The sequence below is a fragment of the Dermacentor andersoni genome, chromosome 10 (assembly GCF_023375885.2).
Source record: "Dermacentor andersoni chromosome 10, qqDerAnde1_hic_scaffold, whole genome shotgun sequence".
Classification (NCBI taxonomy): domain Eukaryota; kingdom Metazoa; phylum Arthropoda; class Arachnida; order Ixodida; family Ixodidae; genus Dermacentor; species Dermacentor andersoni.
Window position 1 is genome coordinate 53,355,332 of NC_092823.1, and position 16,165 is coordinate 53,371,496.

Below are 16,165 nucleotides of genomic sequence, written 5' to 3' on the forward strand. Positions count from 1 at the left end.
CATGCGTTTCCACATAGGTTACAAGCGTTAGAATTCCTGTAGTGCGAGCGCTTAAGTGAGACTTATCTCTTTGGAGGAGGAATGTGTACCTTTAAGGTAAGGAAAAGATTCTGCAGCAGGACTCTAGTTATGCCTGCCTAACAAATTGGTTCTTGCATACTGGAATATTTTGTCGCGTATCCTATGTATGGGGCCAGCAGAGTAATATCTACCTCAAGTCCACATGTTCTCGGAATTTCACGCAGTAAACACAGCAAAGCTTCATGTTTTCGTGTTTTCTCGCATCACTAAGATCAGTACATACCAGGTGTTTCAGCGACCACTTCCAAATTTTTTTAATGGTTGCCTGTGGCAGATAGTGAAATTCTTGTTCATAAGCTGGTCTACTCAAAAAGGTGGACATTGCTCGCCCCAAAAATTTATTTGCATAATAGACTAATAAAAAAAAGTACCTCATTCAGTTTTAACTAATTACCTTATGGCCCATATCCCAATTTACAAATTTTTGCCGTGGAGTCCACAAGACGGACACACCTCGAATGAATTCTCCCGATGACAGCATTTTCGAGATGAAAATTGCCGAACTTTGCGGGAAAATGCATTGGCGTTCCAGTTACTTCCTTAACAAAACGTCGTTTTATGCATTCAAGTAGAAAAGTAACTAGAACGTCAATGCATTTCACGGCAAACTTCGGGAATTAATATCTAGAAACTGGTGTTATCCTGAGAATTCCTTCCCAGTGGATGAACCTTGCGGACTGCGCGGCTAAAATAGGCAATTACAATATGGACCACAAGGTAATTAGTGAAAAGGTTAATCAGTGATTGCCTTGCAATTAGTCGATTATGCAGTTCAATTTTTTTTTTTTTTTGGAAGTAGTGTCCGTTCTTTGAGTAGACCCCGTCATGAACTAGAATTGTGCTATCTGCACCAGGCAACCTTTAGGAATTTTAGAATGTGTTCGCTGAAGCACCCCGTATATATGTGTTTATGATCGAGATGATCACCAAAATTATTTGTCCTGACATCATAGTGCACGGCTGCAGTCCCCTGTAGCGATTAGCCAGACGAATGTCGAATATCTTGCCAGTGCTGCGGGTTTCCAATTATTCTTACATAGCTTTCCGTCCCACCGTCTTGCTACCGACCTATGAAATACAAAGCGCACGAGGAAGGAACTTAACCGTTTGATAATGTCGAGGAAGTATACATGAGAAATTTTGTTGGAATGCTATCGAAGCCGGCACACAAGCGATCGCCAAGAGCTATCGGGAACACTACTAGAATCTAGCCATGGCAGCATACGGTATTTCATGCCCATGTACTCCCGTATGCAAAGTAGATGTCATTTTGTGGGGAGCAGGGTTTCCTCTGAGTTCTAACTGTTTTTAGAAGCAGGTAGCAATGGAAATCGAATAGGTAAATATTCATGCTCACCATCAATCCCAACAGTAAAAGTGCCATTAACATAATACGTCAGCTCTTCTCTGGAAAAGACATTTTGTTCACAATATAGAGTAATTTTCAATACAACGTGCGCATTTGTATTGCGCAACGTATGATAAACTGATTCGTCAACTCAGCCCTGTGAAAGTCGAGGTCAGGCGCAGCTGATGAAAACCACCACTAGAACTGCTGAAAGGTGTATATAACACTTGACTAATAGCGATGGTAGTAATGGTAATATTGGCAGCACGCCACATCTCTTCGTACAGCCGTTTGTTCTCCCTTTATCGCTTTTCATATTATTGCTGCTTTTCGGGAGTGCTAACTATGCGTTGCTTACAGACAGCGGTGTTTCAACAACAATGAAATCAGTTGCTAGGCTCGTTCTCTTATATATTGCAGGCTAGTTACATCCCTCCCCACGTCGCAAGCTGCCTTCATCGTGGTTCAAAGCCCGGGCCCGACCCGGACCCCTGTTACTAAGCTTAGCCAGGGTAAGCATGCGCATTACCAGACCTGGCCTGTAAGTAAAAAAAAAATGCCTTTTTTTTACTTACAGACTGTACCATATGTGTCAGCCTCATTTTCTCGGTGTTTAATCAGCTGCAGTGTACAAGTACTGAAAGACAGAAATCTGTGTTTCATGTAATAGGAACATCCGTGATCTAGCCCATTGCTTGTACTGGTGTTTCCGCTGGTGCACATGCGTTTAACTTGATCGTGCGATTTCGTCCTATGCGGTCATTGTCATGCAAACAATATATATGTATATATATATATATATATATATATATATATATATATATATATATATATATATATATATATATATATATATATATATATATATATATATACACACACACATAGTCATATCTTAAGAAGCCAACAAACACTGACACAAAGGACAACATAGGGGAAATTACTTGTGCTTTATAAATGAAATAACGAGCTGATGATAACTTAATGGAGATAAAGTGGGTGAAAAAACAACTTGCTGCAGGTGGGAACCGAACCCACAATGCCCAAGAAAGTGGATGGAGAAACAGCGCCGCGGTAGCTCAATTGGTAGAGCATCGCGCGCGAAATGCGAAGATTGTGGGTTTGGTTCCCACCTGCGGCAAGTTGTTTTTTCATCCACTTTATTTCCATTAATTTATCACCTGTTAATTTCATTTATAAAGCACAAGTAATTTCCGCTATGTTGTCCTTGGTGTCAGTGTTTGTTGGCTTCTTATGATATGACTAATAAAAATCGGGACCCTCGGTTATCCCCCTCTCTTCTCGTTTATATATATATATACATATATATATATATATATATATATATATATATATATATATATATATATATATATATATATATACGGACAGAAGAATTCGCGAGCGTACATCATAAAATAAACAGAGAAGAGAGAGGCCTTGCGTGAGCACTGAACAAATATAGTATCCATATTTGTAAAAGTGCAAGCGCCATAGCGGTAACAGGAAAATCTTTTAAAGTGGGCTTTGGGTAATTTATTCTTTCATACGCGAAAAGAATGTGCGCTTTTGTGGAAAAGAAAAGTATTTCTGTGTTTTCTTTGCTAAGGTACACTAAAAGCCAGCTCTTTACACTAGTCCCTTCTGCTTGGCACAGAAACACGGCCGCTGAGGCCGTGTTTGTTTGCTGATAACTCGGCTTCTGCTGAACGCATTTAAGTACTTTTTAAGTACTTTTAAGTACTTTTTATTTAAGTACGGCCCCTTTAATGGCGGAGCCAACCAGCCTAGAGGAGGAGGAGGAATAAGCTTTATTAGTAGAAATGAGCCAACGGTAAAATTCAGCCGAGGTGGCCGGCGTGCCTTGTCCAGGATGCCGTGGGCCTGAGCCGATAGGTTGGCCCTGCTCACCAGGTGATGCTAGTCTTCAGGGCTCGAGCTTGTCAGCTGGGCCTCCCACTGCTCGACGGTTGGTCCGGTGATGGGCGGTGTCAGTGGGTTTTGTTGACATTGCCATGCCATGTGGTAGAGGGTATTGGGCGTAGAGCAGAAGGCGCATTTGGGAGTATAGCTCGTAGGATACATGGCGTGTAGCAGGGTGCCGTGTGGGAATGTGCCGGTCTGTAGTTCTCGGAAGATCACCGCCTCTTCTCTTGTCAGCTTGGGATGCGGGGGTGCATCGATCCTCCTACCCAGTCTGTTGTGGCTCAGGATATCGGCGTATCTTTTCGGGACGCTATCTTGTTGGTCTACCGGCGCTCGTGAACCAGGTGGGATAGCCTGGAGAATGTTATCTCGGGCAGTGGCATTAGCCGCTACATTACCCGCCAGGGACTCGTGTCCCGGGGCCCAGACAGTGTAGAGTTCTGGAAAATTGTCTCGTTTTTCGAGGATGCTCAGGGCTTGTTTAGAAATGAGGCCCTTGTGGTAATTTCTACATGCTGTTTGTGAGTCGGTGATGATTGTGATTTGATGTTCCTCTCGCTGGCCCGTAGTGTCCGCCAGGGCTATCGCCGTTTCTTCCACGCAGTCGATGTGTGGAGTGCTTACCGAGGCCGCTGCTACCTGTTGTCCTTGGCCGTTGATCACGCTGATAGCGTGGGCCGCTCTGTTCTTGTACTTTGCCGCGTCGGTGTATCGGACTTCTTGTTTTGGTCCTTCGTAGGCCTTACGTAGAGCTATCACTCTCGCTCGACTCCTTTCTCTGTGGTATTCAGGGTGCATGTTTCTCAGGATGCTGGCCACCGTGATCTTCTCCCATGGGGTAGAGGGACCCGCTGTTTTGTGGACTCATATACGACTGGGTAGCCCAGTCTTATTAACGTGTCCCTACCCGTGCTGGCGAGCTTGAGTCGCTCTATCTGGCTCGTCTTTTGGGCCTCTACTAGTTCTTTCCAAGTATTGTGGAAGCACAGGCTGAGTAGCTTCTCCGTCGACGTCGTCGGTGGAAGCCTCAGTGCCAGCTTGTAGGTCTTTCGTATTAGGGTGTTCAATTTGTCTCTCTCGCTGTTCTTGAGACCCAGGTACGGTGTGCCGTAAGTGACTCTGCTGATTATCAAGGCTTGTATTAATTTGATTGTGTCCTGCTCTTTCAGGCCGTGCTTTTTGTTTGTCACTCCTCGCACCAAGTGCGCGACTTGGGTAACTGTCGCTTGCAGTTTTTTAATGGCGGCGAGACTGGCACCGTCCTTCTGGAAAGTGAGGCCCGAATACAGAGTGTGTCCACCTTGGGTATGTTGACTCCATGTAGTGTCAACGTTAAGTCAGGTGTCTCCTGCGGAGGCCGCCCTCTTGTCCTCTTTTTGAGGATCAGGAGCTCAGACTTTTCTGGCGCGCATGAAAGACCGCAGCGGTGTAGATAATTCTCGGTCCTGTCGATGGCTTCCTGCAGGGCGTCTTGTTGTTCGCCCACCGAAACCGTGCACGTCCACATGGCCAGGTCGTCTGCATATATTGCGTGACGAATACCCCTAATGTTCTCCAAGAGGTTGGGCAATCCCCTCATCGCTGTATTGAACAGCAACGGGGAGATCACCGACCCCTGGGGGGTTCATTTCTGCGGTATTTGGAACTTCTCGATCCTGAGGTTCCCCAGGCCTATAGTCGCCGTTCTACCCGTCAGGAAGTCCCGGACGTAGTTGTATGTTCGCCGTCCGCAGTTGGTATGTTGTAGGCTGTTTAGCACTACTTCGGGTGAGATGTTGTCGAAGGCTCCCTTCACGTCGAGTGCCAGGATGGCCCTCTTGTGACATGCGCTGAGGCCGTCGATGACTTCTTCTTTAAGCTGAAGTAGAATGTCCTGGGTGGAGAGGTTAGGCCGGAAACCGACCATAGTGTTCGGCAGGTGCCCACCTTCTTCCAGGTAGGGTGAGAGACGATTGTGGACCATGTGCTCGAAGAGTTTTCCCGCGCATGACTTGAGAGAGATCGGACGCAAGTTCTGTAGGTTGATGGGCTTGCCGGGTCTCGGGATCATCGTTACGTCCGCGTGCCTCCAGGAAGCCAGTATACTGCCGGTCTCCCAGCATTCATTAATATACTTTAGTAAACTATCCGTCGCCCCGTCGTCCAGGTTGCGGAGGGTCTTGTTATTAATTTTATGCCTGCCGCGCATCGTGTTTCTTGTGAGATTTCTTAATGCAGCCACGATCTCCGACTTGGTGAAAGGTTGGTATAAATCCGGATCGGGTTCCCCCTCGTACTCCGGGTGAATGACTGGCTGCGTCTTCCGTTCTTGCTCGTCTCCGATGTATTTCCCGGTGATGGCTTCGCGCACTTCTTCGGTTCCCTGGAAGTTGTGTATAAGGCTTTGCATGTGTTGCGTCGTGACAATTTTCGATTCCGTCTTCGCCAGAAGGATCTTTAGGATGGCCCCGGTCTTTCGGTTTCTGAGGGTTCCCTGTAACTGGTGGCACACTTGATTCCAGTTCTGACGTCCAAGTTTTTCAGCATACTCCTCCGCATGCCGTGAGACTGCGGCAATGGGGATCTTGAGTTTGTGGTTTCTCTTCTGCTTCTCCCATCTTTTTGAAAAGTCCTCGCCTGGCCTCCCAGAGGTGAAGTAGGTGCGGGTCGACTTCGGTATTGTCCGCAGTGAGTTGGATGGTCTCTGTGTACTTGGTAACCAAGTCCATCACGTTCTTCGTCCACTCCTCGATGTCCTTTAGGCTTCTGGGGTGTTCATCTTTCCGGAAAGCAGGCCAGTCCGTAATTTTCGACTAACCTAATCTCACGGGGGTTTTGTGGTGCATGATTTCGGTCTGGATGATATGATGGTCGCTGCCCAGAGTCTCGTCGAGTCTGGACCACTCGACTTGCCTTAAGCCAGTGGAGAAGGTCAGGTCTTGGCTGGTGTCTCTGGAGACACTGTTGCCGATTATAGTTAGTATTAGAGGATCGGGCCACATCGTCAGCTGGTGGTGTTCTGCCACGTTGTGCACGTCCGTACCCTTCTTGGTGGTTGATCGGTAGCCCCAAGCCACGTGTGGAGCGTTAAAGTCACCCACCACGAGAAGTTTTTGACCGTTGGTGACTTTCTTCATTTCTTTCAGGAACTTGTGCACGTCCTTTAGCGTGTCGCGCGGAGGACTGTATACATTCAAGATGTAGAAGCTCTGTAGGGTTTTCTTGGGAGGAACCAGCTCAATCAGAGTGCGTTCGATTCTGTGGTTGATTTGGTGCTGCTGCGTCGTGTAATGCTTCTTGATGAGGACGGCGATCCGGGTGCTTCCTTGTGCAATGTGCGTTTTGTAGCCGCGCATCGTAATATTATTTGTTTCTGTTTCCTGTTACGCGATGACGTCAGGTTGGTGTAGGGTGAACAGGTGAAGCAAATTTTGCCGTTTTCGGTTTATTCCTCTGCAATTCCGCTGCCAAATTTTGAGGGTCTCGGTCTCTTCTTTCTTCTTTGCTATCTTATTCGCCATCTTGTCTTCCCAGAGTCTCGTTCATATGGGCGTCTCTGATAGGGTATTTTGGCTTTTTCCTTGCCTGCTCTTTGTCCATTTCTAGGATGGAGATGCGTTGGCTGAGGTCGTTGCCCATCTGGGTGATCTCCTGGCGGAGCGTTTGTACAGCTGCTTGGACGGTGGGTGCCACAGATTTGCTTATGGTGTCGACGGCCTGAGCCAGTTCGGCTCCGAACTCATTTCTCAGTTCGGCCTTGTCTTCGGTTCGGGCCTTGTTCATCTTCTACTCTATTCCCGATTCTAGGTCCTCTATCGGGGAAGTATGTTCCCTCGGCGGTGTTGGTGTTGTGGTCGGTTTCTGCTGTTTTCGCAATTGGTCAATGAGATGTTGGAGCTTCTTCTCCAGGGCTTGTTTCCTGGCCTGAGCCCTTCTGCCTCGTTCCTCCTAACGTCCTTCTTGCTCTTCTACAGGTTTTCCCACTCAGTTTAATCCAAACGCCACTGAAAATAATCCAGGTGCCAGCCAATTTAATCTGAGCGCCAGCATTTTTAATCCCAGTGCCAATAATTTAATCCGGGCACCACCACATTTAATCCCAGCGCCATCCGAATTAATCCGCGTGCCAACTCATTTAATCCTTGCGCCAGCCATTTTAATCCAAGTCCCACACATTTTAATCCCAATGCCAGTGAATTTAATCCTGTTGGAAATTGATTGAGAAACGAATAATTCTTGCAGAAAAGCTCGTAACAGGCGTCATGAATGCCGTCTATTCATTGATGTGATTACTATATTGGCGTCAGCACTACAGAAGCACAGTTTCCCCGCTACCGGTGTGGTCATGGTTGCTTCAGAAGCACTTACGTGTGTTATACCGCTCGCTCATTTCCTCCTTTTCAAGTCGCATTTCCGAGTGACAAGAGACTCACAAAAATGAGGCAGAATCGTGACGGATATTACGTGACTAGGGTTGCGATCATGACATGCGATTTCCTTCCCTATCGTCTTGCATATCGATCGACATTGTTCGCAAGGGTAAAAACTTGCTCACCATTACTCATGCACTGATTGTTGTGTTCATATAGGAGGTTGTGGCCAAGTACTGCACCAGGGTGGCCAATCCTACTCTGGGGAGGGAGTGCGTTACCGGTTCTGGCCACCAGGATCAGGCCACACTCTAGGCCTTCTTGTGCAATTTTATCAACACGCGGATTTTTTTTTAATCCGGTGGAAAATTGCCGGCACCGGGATTCGAACCACGGACCTCTTGCACGCGAGGCGGGTGTTCTACGTCTATATAGCACTTACAGGTGCTATATAGCACTTACAGGTGCTATATAGCACCGGGTGCCGCCACCGCGGCACCCGGTGCCCGTTGCAGCGGTGGCAACGTTTAACGCTAGAACGTTATCTAGTGAGGCGAGTCTAGCAGTGCTATTGGAGGAATTAGAGGGCAGTAAATGGGATATAATAGGGCTCAGTGAAGTTAGGAGGCCAAAAGAAGCATATACAGTGCTAAAAAGCGGGCACGTCCTGTGCTACCGAGGCTTAGCGGAAAGAAGAGAACTAGGAGTCGGATTCCTGATTAATAAGAATATAGCTGGTAACATACAGGAATTCTATAGCATTAATGAGAGGGTGGCAGGTCTTGTTGTTAACCTAATAAGAAGTACAAAATGAAGATTGTACAGGTCTACGCCCCTACATCCAGTCATGATGACCAGGAAGTCGAAAGCTTCTATGAAGACGTGGAATCGGCGATGGGTAGAGTGAAAACTAAATACACTATAATAATGGGGGTTGACCGCCCAGACCATTCGGGTGAACGCATCGATAAGAGGCCGCCCATATAAAAAGAAGCCGCTCCCGCGTCTGCCAGAGAGCGACTACAAGATCGTACACCGGCCGAGAGGCGGACTTCGGCTCCGTGACCACACGGCCACTACACTACTGTACGCCCTGTGCCTGGACATCGGAGTGAACTTTGGGGAAATCAAGCAACACAACCAAGTAAGGATCGATCCTTTTAACAACTCCTTTACCGTGAGCACCCCTTCTATGGAACGCGCAGGAAAAGACGCGGAATTACAGCATATCAAAATCCTAGACCAAGTCTATTCGACGTGTGCCTACGTAGCGGCACCGGACAACAGCAACAAGGGGATTGCGTATCACGTTCTAGAAGACCAAAGCCACGCCAAGATCATGAACGACATCGTTAAAGTCAACCCACAGCTAGAGATTGTGGACGTAAGAAGGATGGGAAAATCATGAAAAGCCCTGCTCATGACTTTCGCAAACACCAAGAGAGTCCCGGACTCCATTCGATTCGGCGGAGGAATCCACAACTGCTACCTCTTCAGACCCAAACTGGAAGCATGCTACAACTGTAAAAGACCGGGACATCGTTCGGACGTGTGTCCGGAAGAACAAAGAAATCTCTGCTACAGATGCGGCGATGAGCATCCGGTCCAAGACGAGCCCACGTGCACGCCGAGGTGCATCCTGTGCAAGGGAGAACACTTCACGGGATCCAACCAATGCAAGATCAGATATGAGAGACCACCCGCCAAGGGAAACAAGAAACGAAGTGGCAAGCCTCAAGTGGGATTTCAGCGACCGGAGGGACAGGGAGCGCAACCTGCGCACCCGAAACAGCAGCAGCAACAGCGAGGCAGAAGCAGATCGAGAAACCGAGCCCAGGGTAACGACCGAGGAAAACGAGACCGCTCGTAGTCCTACCCGGCGCTACCGAACGCCTGGCGGGAAGGAGCACCACATCAGGTGAGCGGGACACGCAATCCTCCCACGAGAGTAATGAAATTGAGGAACTTAAAGCAATCATACAAAAACAGGAAAGAATAATTCAGGAACTAATGAAGGCAATAACGCAACAGCAGCAAGAAAGTAAAAGATATTGTTCAACAACCCGCGATCTTAACGCAGGAACCGCGGAGGGCATCCCTCCCCCAGTCAAACGCATCCTCTAGGGCACCCTCACCTGCAAGAGGGCCACCGGCAAAGAGAGGTTGATGGAAGACTCAGAGAATCACGAAAAACGGAATCACGAGGAAGTAATGAGCCTATTAAGCACAGTGGCAACGAGATTAGATAAAATTGAGGAAAGGCAAAACAATATTGAAGCAAACATAGAAGCACGCTTCACAGCTATCAGAAACGTTACCAGGGAACAATATAAAACCTTAGCAGAACAAGTAAGAGTCCTTACAAACGCAGCAAAGGCTACAAACGAGCTAGTACAGAAACGTGACAATCAACTGGTTAAGGTGATGGGCAAACTAGAACCCATAGCCTCCACCACAGCACAATCCATCTCCCTCCCTAAAGCCAATCATGGGGAAGGGCCAGACGGAGATAAGAATATGGCAATGGAAGTGTAGGAGCTTCCGCGGAAAGCGAGAGAACCTAGACCTGCACATTCAAGACCTTGAAAAAGAAAAAATTGCTAATGTCATAGCCCTACAAGAAACCAACAAAAAAGTATAGGTTCGGGATTATAAAACATATGAAAACGGCAAGGAAGAAAAACCATTCACTGCCTTTTTGGTTCATAGAAATCTAACTGCAATAGAGCATGAAATTCAATCGAACGGTGCAGACTGCCTTCTGATAGAGGTCATACCCCTAAAAAGAAGCGAGGCCCCGCTCTTCATTCTAAACATATATAGCACCCCCAAGGCGGAACCCTCCCCCATAATAAAAGCCATGAACGAAGCCAGAAAAATCAGTAACACGAATCCCCTAATAGTAGTCGGAGATATGAACGCACAACACAAGGCATGGGGTTACAGAACAAATTTAAAGAAGGGTAGTAGCCTCTGGCAACATGTTCAGGACGAAGGATACACGCTCCTGGCAGGTCCGCTGGTGCCAACTAGGATAAGGAACAGTGTGCAAGCTAACACATGCCCTGACCTGACCCTATGCAAAAACATAGTAGATGCGCAATGGCACAACACGAACGAAAACCTAGGGAGCAACCACAACATTATAGAGACCACTATACCCAGCAGTACGCTGAAGAAGGAAAGAAGGGTGACACGAGTGGTAGACTGGGATAAATTCAGAGAAAAGAGACAGGGTAACGCAGATGGCAAGAAGATTGAAAACCTAAAGGAATGGGTTCACAAACTATTGAAAGACGCAGAGCACACCACTAAGACGATAGAGATAGTAACCGAAACCAAAGCCGCTGATAGCTGATTATTACACATGTGGCAGGCACATAATAGCTTACAAAAAAAGATGGATGAAACAAAAACACAACAGAAAACTTAGAATTAGAATAGCCAAACTAGAAAGAGAAATCGAAAGTCATTCTCAAAACTTAGTTAAACAACAATGGGGACAAACATGTTATCAAATGAGCGGAAAATTGGGGCTCAAAGACACATCGCATCTTCTGAGACATCTTTTAGACCCAGAAAACAGCAGTGCCGCTCACCTGAAGGATGTAGCACGCATAATTCATGCAAGCCCACTTAATGACGAGGAAATAATAACGGAATTACAAAACCGATACCTATGCACAACGAAAAACCTGACGCTTCCCAACTACAACGGCAACCCTAACCCTGAACTTGACGAAAACAGAACGGTAGCAGAGGTAAAGGCGGCCATGCAGAAACTTAGAACACCCTCCTCTCCAGGAGCGGATGGGGTGACGAACAAAATACTAAGAAATCTAGACGAGGACTCTATTCAAGGGATCACGGAATACTTTAACAAGTGCTGGAAGTATGGGTGGCTGCCAGAGATGTGGAAACACGCCAACGTAACTCTCATACCCAAGCCAGGCAAGAAACTCGAACTAAGCAACCTCAGACCCATATCCCTAACATCATGCTTAGGGAAGCTATTGGAGCAGGTGGCGTTATCTAGATTACAAGACCACATGGACAAGCACAATCTCTTTCCGCACACGATGATAGGCTTCCGGCCCAACCTGTCTACGCAAGATATAATGCTCAGGCTTTCGGAAGAGGTAATAGACACACCGAATAACACCAACACTAAAGCAATAATGGCACTGGACCTCACCAAAGCCTTTGATAATGTCACCCACAATGCCATCATGAATGCCCTCTCCGACTTAAACGCGGGGGAGAGAACATACTCATACATGAAGGCATTTCTAACCGACAGAACGGCTCAAATAACATTCGGAAGCATCAAGTCGGATACACTACAATTAGGATGCAAAGGCACACCGCAGAGTCAGTGCTGTCACCCTTTCTATTCAACATAACCCTCATACCCATGGCCAAGCTTGTTGCCGCCATACCAAAGTTATCGTCGGCACTCTATGCAGACGACATCACCCTCTGGACAGTCAGGGGAAGCGAAGAAGATATTGAGAGCACGCTACAGACGGGAGCGAATATAGTGACCGGATGCGCCAGGAGAGTCGGGTTAACGTGCTCGCCACAAAAATCCGAACTCCTAGTTATCAGACACAGACCTAAGAAAAACGATCCCCCGGCACAATTGGATGTTAGGGTTGATGGTACAAAAGTTTCAGAAGTACAAACCTTGAGAATCCAGGGAATGCATATTCAAAGCAACGGGAAAAACACAACTACACTAAACAAACTAGTCGCATGCGTTGGACAAACCAACAGGCTCATAAGACGAATAGCTAACAAACACCAGGGAATGAAAGAAACAGATTTGAGGAGGCTAGTGCAGGCTTTCGTGCTCAGCCGTATAGTATATTCTCTCCCCTATCTCAAACTTTAGACAGCGTAAAAGAACAACGTTGAATGCCTCATAAGACAATCGTACAAGGCATCCCTTCATCTCCCTGAGTATACATCAAGAGAAAGGCTGCTAATGTTAGGCGTACACAACACGCTTCCCGAGCTAGCCGAGGCGCACAGAATCGCACAGTACGACAGGCTAACAAAAACACCCACGGGAAGACACATTCTAGGGACCTTGGATATTAGGCAAGAATGCATAGGGACGGATGCCGTGCAAATGCCTATAGACATACACAAGTATCTGACAATAGATCCAATCCCGAAGAACATGCATCCCGAACACCACGAAGGAAGGAGGAAGGCGAGAGCCAAAGCCCTCCACAGGCAATATTCAAACCATAAGGAGGCAGTCTGTACGGACGTTGCAGAGCTCTGTGATCACGATGCCTTTTCGATAGGCGTCGTGGGAATGGACCTAAAACCAATCTCAGCCGCCTCTGCGCGGAGCACAAAGGCACACGAGGCGGAGGAAGCGGCCATCGCCCTAGCCATTATAAGCACTAAAGCAAACACGATTTTTAGCGACTCGAAGACAGCCGTTCGAAACATTGCAAAAGGGAGGGTCCGCAAACCCGCCAAACAAATTCTAAAACCGCAAAATTTCAACGCCAGACCCATTAAAATCATATGGGTTCCGGCCCACGCGTCGCACCCTGGGAGCGAGGCGGCCCACAACTTAGCCCGAGGTTTCGTCAACTGGGCAGTGGGCGAGCCGGTCCTGAGGTCGGCCAGAGAGGCCTTGACCACCTACCACGAGATCACATTATACTACAGAAACAACAAAAGGACTCTCCCGCCGCCGGACAAAAGCCTTAATAAATATCAACAAGTAGCCTGGCGGAAGCTACAAACTAACACCTTCCGCAACCCCTATATATACTCCAAGGCCTACCCAGAAGTCTACACCCCTGAATGTAAGCTCCGCGGGGTCACAAAGGCAAATTTAAAACACATTTTATTCGATTGCGACAATCTAAAACCGAAAAGAGAATGGCATCTCTCTTAAATGATATTGCGCGACATAAAAACGACACGGACGTGAAAGAAGACGACACACCAAGCGCAACCAACTACCAACTTGCCCGGAATGCTGCTCTCATTAAGGCATCTCTCTAACGAGCAAGAGTGGGAGGATGCGATGTCCAGCTCGGACCCATCGGTTCAACTGCAGGCCGTCAGCTGGGCTTTGGAAGTCGCCGACAGACAGGGCCTCACGACCATTACAGCTGGCACTAGAGGAACTGATCGGATGGCCACCTCACGCACCCTGGAAGCCCACTAAAGTTAACGAAATCTTTTCTGTTGACGAAATAAAGTTCTTACCACCACCTTGTTTTTTCTTGCCTTGATTGCTTGGAACCATGGGCCAGCTTGGCTCAGCGTCTTGCCACTGTTCTCATCGAATTCCATGTTGCCCTGGACCGCTGTGGAGCCTTGGCTATTGTTCTCTATGTCCATTTTGTGAGCACTGCCGTTCGTTTCCGCTGCCATTCTCGGGGCTCGCGAGGCCACGCAGGCCCGCTTCTGGGGCGCGTGCGGCGGTCGAAGAACGGTGTTCGAATATGTCGAGGTGCTCGTTGCTCGGTGTGTCAAGGTAAACAAATCCACTCACCGCGGTAATTCTGGCGACTTTCGATGCCGATTGCCTTGTTGAGTTCAACGACACAAAATCGTGAAGTTTGGTTAAGGTTAACCGCAATAACTCGCGATAAAAGCAGCAGCCCATCCGAAGCGCGTCCGCTCCACTAGGCCCCCTGGTGGCCCCTCAACCAGCCTAGAGCAGCGAAAACAAACTCAACTCTTCTTCGTCGTCTCGAGGGCCACCACCAGCGTCCCCTTCTTCGCGCATTACCGACTGGGACAATATATATATATATATATGTGTGTGTGTGTGTGTGCGTGTATACATTTGCATAATGAATGAACTCATATGACCACATCGTACGGTCAAGTTAAATGCATGTACCCGCCGTGCTTGCCCAGTGGCTATGGTGTTGGGCTGCTGAGCACGAGGTCGCGGGATCGAATGCGGGCCACGGCGGCAGCATTTTGATGGGGGCGAAATACGAAAACACCCGTGTGCTTAGATTTAGGTGCACGTTAAAGAACCCCAGGTGGTCGAAATTTCCGGAGACCTCCACTACGGCGTGCCTCATAAAGTGGTTTTGGCACGTAAAACTCCATAATTTAAGTTAAATGCATGTGCGTCAGCGTCAACAAAACAGCAAGACAATGCACCAGATCCCTGTTGTTTCCATTGGAGAAACAGATTTCTGTCTTTTACTGCTTGTACACTGCAGCTGATTAGACCCTGAGGTGAGGCTGAGACATACGGTACAAGCTGCAAGGAAAACAAAACTTTTTTACATACAGGCGAGCCTTGGTCATACATACGTGGTCACTGGCTAAGCTTAGTAAGGTTGGCCCGCGTCAGGCCCGGACTTGTTATCACCAGTTAGAGTTGGGCTCGGGTTTCATAAAGCGGGCCCGGGCTGCACCGGCCTGAGTTTTCGGGAAGGGATCCGGGCCCGTCCCGCCCGAAAACTAAGGCCGGTGCAGTTCTCCATTCAGGCCACTTTACAATTGTGCTTGTTGCATTGCGTGAACATTTCGGGATATTACGAAAATAGAGCTAGGCTTAGAGATTTGAAACCAGTGTTTTTTCATAATGGCAGCTTTACCACCGTTTTACACTGTGAAAGAGCAGTTTAGCAAGATAAAAAAAGTTATGTCATCATCAGTATTTTAGGTCTTCCAAAATCTGTCAGGCGTGGAAGAATACCGCAGTCATTTGGAACCCGAGAGCTGTAACAATAGTTTCTATTTTAGCAGGAGAGCTAAATTAACGACAGAAGGATTTTTCAACCAGACGAAACGCGCGAAGATGCTTCTTGAAGAGGCACATACCTTGTCAAGTGATAAACAATGTCGCAAGATCCAGTAGTACATGCATTCACATATTCCGTGGTCTTGTTTAGTGTCTCTTCCGCATCAAAGCCACATACAACACCGTCCTCGAATCCATAGGGGTCTACATCGCAAACCTTGTTTCCAAAAAGAAACTCTTCCTTGAATCACAGGAAGTTTGTTCATGTTAGATGCATTGGAAGCAGGTTCCAACATAGTTATTTTCCGGTCATAAAGTACAATAAGCGCATTCACTATATTGCTCAAAGTGGAGATGGTATAATCAACTCTCAAAAGAAATATTCTCTGTTAGGCTTTGCATAAACATTGCGCGGGATTAGATGCTGCATAGCACGAAATAAAGCCAGTTGTGCGTAGCGCATTTAGATGTAAAAGACTAGCTGAGTGCTTCAGGAAAGCGTCGCGTTACATAAATTGCAACATATGCTTTGTATATGCAGAATTTTCCTATTACAGTTCAATTTACATCGCAATGTTATCTAGAGTATCCTTTTTGACACTATATTTCAACGCCTCCATTTGGGACCCACCCTTATCAAGCCTATATAGAGGCGTAGGTGCAAAAGAGACATTTATATCCTACGGGTAGATGCTAGCAGCACATTGTGTAACTCGT

At 47.3% G+C, this 16,165-nt stretch overlaps 1 protein-coding gene across 1 annotated transcript; it reads right to left on the reverse strand.

Moving 5' to 3' along the window:
- Nucleotides 1–1,954: 1,954 nt before the first annotated feature.
- LOC140213450 (uncharacterized) lies at nucleotides 1,955–6,690 on the reverse strand. The gene is made up of 4 exons (XM_072284683.1): nucleotides 6,153–6,690; nucleotides 5,282–5,971; nucleotides 4,643–4,873; nucleotides 1,955–1,968 (listed from the first exon to the last, which is right to left on the reverse strand). The coding sequence occupies exons 1-4, from the start codon at nucleotides 6,688–6,690 to the stop codon at nucleotides 1,955–1,957; spliced, it is 1,473 nt and encodes a 490-aa protein (XP_072140784.1).
- Nucleotides 6,691–16,165: the final 9,475 nt, after the last annotated feature.